This window comes from Alexandromys fortis, unplaced genomic scaffold (assembly GCF_014885135.2).
Source record: "Alexandromys fortis isolate MF-2015 unplaced genomic scaffold, M_Fortis_MF-2015_v1.1 scaffold_3, whole genome shotgun sequence".
Classification (NCBI taxonomy): Eukaryota; Metazoa; Chordata; class Mammalia; order Rodentia; family Cricetidae; genus Alexandromys; species Alexandromys fortis.
The window spans coordinates 20,724,380-20,732,495 of record NW_026067909.1 but is presented as its reverse complement, the minus strand read 5'-3'; the positions used below and the strand labels follow the sequence as shown (position 1 = coordinate 20,732,495).

General features: G+C 38.3%; 1 protein-coding gene across 1 annotated transcript; it reads right to left on the bottom strand.

Moving 5' to 3' along the window:
• Positions 1 to 5,529: 5,529 nt before the first annotated feature.
• LOC126498148 (olfactory receptor 5AN1-like) lies at positions 5,530 to 6,480 on the bottom strand. Its single transcript, XM_050136495.1, has one exon. The coding sequence runs from the start codon at positions 6,478 to 6,480 to the stop codon at positions 5,530 to 5,532; it is 951 nt and encodes a 316-aa protein (XP_049992452.1).
• Positions 6,481 to 8,116: the final 1,636 nt, after the last annotated feature.

Here is an 8,116-nt window from a genome sequence, read left to right as displayed (position 1 = left end):
AGAATCAGCATCCATGCAGATCAAACCATGCAGGGATATTGAAATGAACTGAAAAACCTTACTCTTTGGCCCTTGCATGACTTCAAATACACAGGGTCCAGAGACAGACATGAACTGAAGGACCTTGACACAGAAAAGGCTTAAAACAGGTATTTTCTTATGAAATACCCTAGAAATCTTTTTGTTCTGACAATTAAAATGTTAGAGGTCTCTGTTTCATAAGAAATAATACTTATTACCTATATTCCATGAAAAAAAATGCTGTCTTTGTGGAGTGAGAGCCAGCCAGTGATAGCACCTCTGAAAGATGTCGGAGAGATGAGCATGAGACAGAGTCGGCACTCAAAGGAAGGCAACTGTACTGTTAACATCCATGGAATGTTATCCTCACAGCACATGTACCAAAAACAAATAGACATTTAGAAAGAAATGGATTGATAAGGAGTTTCAAATGACAAATTTGGTAATTTTAATTATTGTGTAATGAGCATGCCTTCATGGTCTCTGAGATTTGGTTCACCATAGGAAAATTATTAGAGGATCCTCTATACACTGATACACTCTTGGGATGGAGTGTAACCCTAAAATATAAAGTAAAAATACAAAAATAAGTGGAAACCATGATTAAGAGAAAAAGAATAAAAACTCACTTCAGCATAAGTTAATTCTAACAAGATATACAGATGGCGCACAACACCTTTTCTGTGGTAGCTATCTTCTAAACCAACCAGGAATGGGCACCACAGCACTGGTGAGTGCAAGGAATGCTCCTCTTTCTTGTATAAGTTTTCATTGCATAATTACTCTCCTACATGTGAGCTATGTCTCTCTCTGTTTTTGTAACTCTCTCTCTTTCTTTTCACACTCACATACATAAATAAACACACAGGCACTCAGCACACACATACAAACATACACACCGTGTGAACTGTTTCCAAAGGAACTCATTAAGACCACTTAAGAGCCAAACAAAAAAGTAAGGGTGTGTGGTTTTTATTTTCTTTTTCATACTCACCTGTATTTCACCAGTTTTGTATATCTGCTATCTTTTAATAACAATTTAAGATTTATATCCTTAGAGGGGAAGAGAGAGAGAAGAAGAAGGGGGGTGAAGACCTGACCATCACAGGCTGCACATCCCTTTATCATGCTAACACTGTGCTGGGGCTTCCATGCAGAGCTACGTTAATGTCAGCAATTATTCTTCCTGCCATCACCTCACAAATAGTGGTAGAACAAAGATGATATATCAAGGACCTTTTGGGAATGTTTGTTCCTAAAAAAAAAAGTCAGGTTTCAATAATAGTATAGACAAATAGTTACTAGATATTCTACTGCTATCTCATGTTATTTTTGGACTCCTCTCAGTTTTTTTGTTTGTTTGTTTTGTTTTGTTTTGTTTGAGACAGGGTTTCTCTGTAGCTTTGAAACCTGTCCTGGAACTAGCTCTTGTAGACTGGTCTTTAACGCACAGAGATCCACCTGCCTCTGCCTTCCGAAGTGCTGGGATTAAAGGCGTGCTCCACTGCCGCCCAGCTCAGATTGCAGATTCTTAAAGCAGCATTTGTTTTCCTCCACCAAGTGATATCTAGACAACAGTGTTGTCCACGAAGGGCTGAAGGAGATTTTTCTCCTTGGTGTTAAGTGTTGTCTTCACTCACATTTGCATCCACCCACAAGAATAGGTGAATGTATTATCAATTGGTCCTACTCACTTGGCATTTGAAACTCAGAATCTTACTTTTGTTTAATTTCCATTTAGTTTTATGAACTTGGTTATTTTTCTTAGAATTGTAAGGAGGGGCACTAGTGTATTCCTAACAAATGTTTTTGCCCATTGACCTGGCTGTCTAGCGGTGAGACAGTGAGAGAGCAGCACTGGGGAATCCTCTTAAATGTGCTGCTGAGAGCCAAAGTGGAAGGGAAACGCCAATTATAGAACATACTACAGACTCTTGCTCTCTGGCATTATGGTTGTCATGGAGATTTTTCTAATAATTACCAGGCCCAGTTTGCCATTTGCATCACTTCTTAACTTCCCCTGTGATCCTATTATGACACCAGATTGCAACTTCACTGACCTTGGAGGCATTTGATCTCCAAAGGACATAGAGATCTTCTAGTGCCCAGATTTTAATTTCTAGACAGCAATCTTGAGCTCAGAGATGTTAAGTTCAGAGTCTCCCAAGATAGCACAGCTAAATAATAACATAGCTTGATATTGATAAATATTTATGCATAAAATATAGAAAGCACATTATTTTCTATAGCTATGCATGCACATTTTCTCAAATATCTGTTGTGAATCAGTCAATACAGCACTTGTAATGGACCTGAAGCATATTCATTGTACACGGGAAGAAACAAAGGCCATAAGCTATCTACCATTTCATGACAAGAAACTGAAGTTCAGGATAGAGATGATTGCAACCTTTGGTGTCGGTATCATAAAGTAAAATCTGCATTGAGGATTGGCAAGATGCTCATTCAGTAAGGGTGCTTGTATCAAGCTTAAGACCTGAGCTTTTGTAAACACACGGTGGGAAGAAGAAACTCACTCCCAAAGTTAGCCCTTGGTCCTGCACACTGACACACATGCATGCATGGATGTACACACACACACACACACACACACACACATCATTGAGAAAGTAGGAACAGAAAGATTATAAAAAGTCAGTGGACGAGAAGGACCATTTTAAAGCCATGTTATCTGGAAATGACATGTCCATTGCATTTATGAACTCATAGCAGCTCTGGACCTGCACAGATCAAACTAATCAAATTCTAGCGTAGATGGGGAGGCTCAAACAAGCCACCCGTAGCTGAAGAGCTTTGGTAGTTGAAGGGTCATGAAACTCAATTTCCTTCAAGGAAGTGTCCCCTGGGAGATTGCCCACAGTTGGCTCTACAATCATACCTGTATAACTGACTGAACTCAGTGGAAAATACAAAGAGAAAATGAAGGGAGACAGAGGCTATGGGGTAAGGTCTGAGAGAACTTAGAGGTGGAGCCAGTGATTGGTACTGTCAGAATTTATTATAAACATTGTGAAACTCTCAAATAATGAGTAATGAAGGGCATATGGTAAATTCGGGAATGAAAGGGAGAAATTATATAATTATACTCTCAAAAATAAAAATATCTAGTGAATCTGTAAAGATAACGTGGAAATATAATGGCACAGTTATGAACTATTTTGTCCAAATCTAAGCAGGATGGTAAACCACTACCCATTGTTATCTATATATCATGATCCTGTTTTCAACCAGAGACATAGAACCATAAATTTATGTCTGACTTGAGATGACTGCCCAGAGATGACAACTCAGTTGTCTGATGAATGATGTGAAACCTCTCCAGGTATTCTATGCTCCCTAAATATTATAAGAATTCTCTTGAGAATATATAAATAAAAATACCAGAAGCAAACTAAAGAAAAAGCTTTCCGAACCAATAACTTTATTACAAAATGGCATAATTTTCCATAAAAAAATTTCATACCAAAGAATGATGAATTCTTGAACAGTGTCAACAACGGTTCCACTTCTCCAGTATATCTGACTAACAAGCAACTGCCTTCCTGGGGAGTTCCAGTCGCTAGGCAGCCGTGCACATCCTATATACGGGAGAAAATAAACCAATCACATGTAGTGTTATATGAAACTGAGGGAAAACCGATGGGTGACTATAATCCAAGATATGGGTCTTGTGAAGCCTTGTCCTAAGACAGAAGTTTAGTTGCATTTTTGATTGTTTGTTTATGTGTTCACTTGATTGTGGCATAGTCTATTACTGTAGCCCAGGCTATAATGAAACTATGTGGCCCTGGTTGGCCTAAAGCCTATGGAAATCCTCTTGCCATCTTTTGCTATTTGTTCTTCTCTCATCTATTACATCTTTACAGCAGTTTTTCCCTCCCTCCAGTCACCCCCACAAACTCCTTTCTCCACCACATCCACTTCTCTGCTTCTCTTCAGAAAAGACCAGGTCTTCCAGGATTATCAACCAAACATGGTATAACAAGTTATTATTATAAGATGAGCACATACCCTATTGTCCAGGCTGGGCAAGGCAACTCATAGGAGGAAAGGGCCCCAAAATCAAGTAAAAGAGTCAGAGACAGGCCCTACTCCTACTGTTAGGAGTCCCCCAAGAACGCCAACCTATACAGCCATAACATACATTCAGAGGACCTAGCTCAGCCCCATAATGGTTCTCTGACTGTCCCTTGAGTCACTGTGAGCTCCTATGGGCCCACCTAGTTAATTTTGTGGGCAGTGTTCTTGTTACCCCTGACTTACTAATGCTGGGAACATACATGTAAGCCACTCCTCTAGGCTCTGGAAGAATATTAACATTCTATCATTTTCATCCATGGACATGTTTATCACCGCACTATTGCAAATATTTAATTCCCAGGACTGTGAACCAAGGCATTGTATAAGGCATTTCTGCTTCATGATGGTGAAGGTCACCTGAAGAAAACAGGTAATATCCCAGGTAATATCAGCCTAAAATGTTAGTTATTATACTACAACCTTTATATCACTCTCTTAAAAACATACAATGATAGGACACAAAGTGTTGAACATACATAGACAAATTAGAAAGAACGTTCCAGTGTCATGTGCTGTTAATCTCAGCAATGTTGAAATGTCTAATGACTATAGGACAATGAATTCACACAAGTCTTTGAAGACCAAATTTGAGTAGTTGCCTGAAATACCAGTATATATTTTATACAGTGATATGACTGGCTATATTGACCAGGGCGAATTTCCTGGTGTAATATAGAAGAGTAAGAGAGTTTGGGGTTCCTTCATCTCATATTTTGCTATTAGTCCATAGAATAGTGCTATAGATCTTATATTTTCAAGATGCCATAAATCAAACCATCAGAATACTGAAGAATTGACACTGAAGAAAGCCTGTCTTTTTCACCATTTTTTTCATGATTCAAAGTCCCACTATTGTGTTTGACATAAAGTTTATTAAGTGGCTACTAGTGATCAAAATCAAGCTGTTTCTGATTAATCCACTTAAAGGCACAATAAAGCCAATGTGTAGCTTTATTTCTTTCAAATGAGAAGTTTTGCTATGATCACTCTCACCTGATCAGTATTACAGAAAAATCAATGGTCATGAACTGGTCCTAATTATCAAGATATTCATGAGACAAAGTTGGTGGACTCTGGGGTCAACAACATTAGAAATCTTCCCTTGAGGGGTAGCCTTGTAATTTAACAGTTTCATCCTTGCACAAGTTTCTCAACTTGATATGTCTCAAGCACATATAGATAGAATAACTAATGATGAGACAGTGATTTTGTAACAAGGAAATTATGACCATACTGGTCCTAAAAAATGTTGCATTTCCATGACATCAAATCAATTGTTGGTTTATATTGGTGTGTTGTCTGTTTCAAAGACATATTTATCCAAAGTGCCATGGACTTTGTAATGTTCCAGTAATATGCACAAAATTGCAAATAGCAGAAACTTTGACATGGCATTGTGTTGAAATCTTATCTGTGACCTTGGCTAAAGATTGTCTTTTTCTGCAACCTCTTCATGGCATCTTTGATTTCTTTGTTCCTCAGACTATATATCAAAGGATTCAGCATTGGAATCACCACAGTGTAGAAGACAGATGTAAATCTGTCAAAACTGGAGGAGCCACCAGAGCTGGAACGCAAATAGACAACGATTCCAGAACTATAGAATAGGGAAACAGCTGCCAGGTGAGTAGCACAGGTGTTGAATGCCTTAGACCTGCCCTTAGCTGAAGTGATCTTCATGATGGACAAGACAATGAAGCCATAGGATAGCATAATGACTAAGGCATTTGCAAGTCCAAACAACAGTGTTAATAAAGCAAGCAGGACCTGTGCAAAGTAAGTATCTGTGCAAGATAGATTTAACAACTGTGATATGTCACAGAAGAAATGTCTGATGACATTAGGTCCACAGAAATGGAGCTGCAGCAAGACACATAACTGAGCTAAGGAACCTATGAGCCCTGCTGTGTAGCTTCCCATCACCATGCGAGCACAGAGGGCAGGTGACATGATTGATGAATAGAGCAGTGGGTTACAAATGGCAGCATACCTGTCATAGGCCATGGCTGTCATGAGGCAACATTCACACAGTGCCATAGTGGAGAAGATGAAGTACTGAACTATGCAGTCCACAAAACTGATTGTTTGGTTTTTCTGGAAGAAGTTGGAAAGCATCTTGGGGACTGTAGAGGTGATGTAGCAGAGGTCTATAAAGGACAGATTACTGAGGAAGAAATACATTGGTGTGTGGAGGTGGGCATCCATCCTTATTAAAACAACAAGGGACAGGTTCCAGGTGAGCGTTGTAATGTAAAATGTGAGGAATATAACAAAGAGCAGTGTTGTGATTTGGGGGAAATCTGAGAATCCTAGGAGGATGAACTGGGTGATCTTTGTAATATTTCTTCCCCCAATCATTACCTTTGTGCTCCTGTTCCTAAAATAAGAAAAGAAATAGGACAATGCATCGCAGACTCAAGTGACATTACAGCATTATCTTAATAAAAGACATTTTTAAACTTGAATAATGTCTTAAAACAAGGCCTAAGGAATTATGTGATCTCACACACATATGAACATAATGTACACATACACACAAATAAGTATACACAAAAACCCGTGTATACACACACGTGCAAGTACTCACACACATAAACACACAGATTTGGATCATATTGTCCTGATTTCTAATTCCGACACATTTTTGTAACACAATAACTATGTTCCTAGTGAAGTTATGAAATCAGTCTTCCTACTAAAGTGTCATGTGAAGAACTCCAAAATAAATGTTAAGATATCATTTCCTGACAATCTTTTAAAGTTCTAGTAGAACTTTAAGAATTATTTGCCTTATTTATAATAATTTCCAAAAATAAGTTTAATATAACATTTCCAAAGTGATCTGTATCATGCCGTCATGATTTGTAATTCTGACAGATTTGTTGGCACAAAAACTTATGTTCCCAGTAAGTTTAAAAATTGGTCTTCTTATGGAGGTGTCCTATGTGGGACTTCATAAGGAGGTGGGTAGTGCCCACTCTTGATCCCAAAGAAAGTCTCATTTGTATGTTCCTCTAGAATACATGACAGTCGGGAGAATCTTATTGCTTTTGCAATTCAGTTCTATTTCCCTTACTCCGTATTAAACTATCCCAATAGCTTGAACACAATGACCTTGAACACTTACTGTAAAGAGAGGACAGAAGTCCTTAGCTAGAAGGTAGCTTCAAAACAAAGAATAAAGTAAAAACATGGCAACAAGTGGAAACCCTGATTAAAAGAAAAAGAATAAAAACTCAATTGAAATATATGTTAATACTCACCAAATATACATTGGCAGTGCACAACACCTTTTTTGTGAAAGATAACTTCTAAATCTACAAGGAATGAACACCAGTGATGGGTGCGAGGAATGCGCTCCTTACTTTGTATACATTTGCCTTGTATAGTTACTCTCATGGATGAGTCTATGTCTCTCTGTCTTTGTGTGCCTCTTGCTTTTTCTATTTCACACTCTCATTCATAGATAAACACACAGGCACACTTATGCACACTTATGCACACACACACACACACACACACACATGTACACATACAAACACATACAGTGTGAATCAGGTCCAAAGAAACATGTTTAAAATCAATTTGTTACTTATCTGCATTTCCCCAATTTTGTATATCTGCTATATTTTTATAACAATTTAAGATTGATAAAAAAAAACAATTTAAGATTTATATTTTAATAACAGAGGGAAAGGAGAGAGAGACAGAGGTCATGATATTCACTTCCTGGCGGCATACCCCTTCATCATGCTAACACTGCGCTGCCCCAGTCGTCTCATGTATGAATGGAGGTGATGAAACGGACCATCCTCTAGCACTGCTCAAGAGACTGAATGCCATACGGGGCTTCCATGCAGAGGTCCGTTAATGTTAGCAATTATTCTTCCTGCCATCACCCCCCTCTAAAATGCAGGCAATGGCAGAACAAAGATGTTATATAAAGGACCTTTTGACAAAGTTAGTCCCTTCAAAACTTGTCTGATCTAGGTTT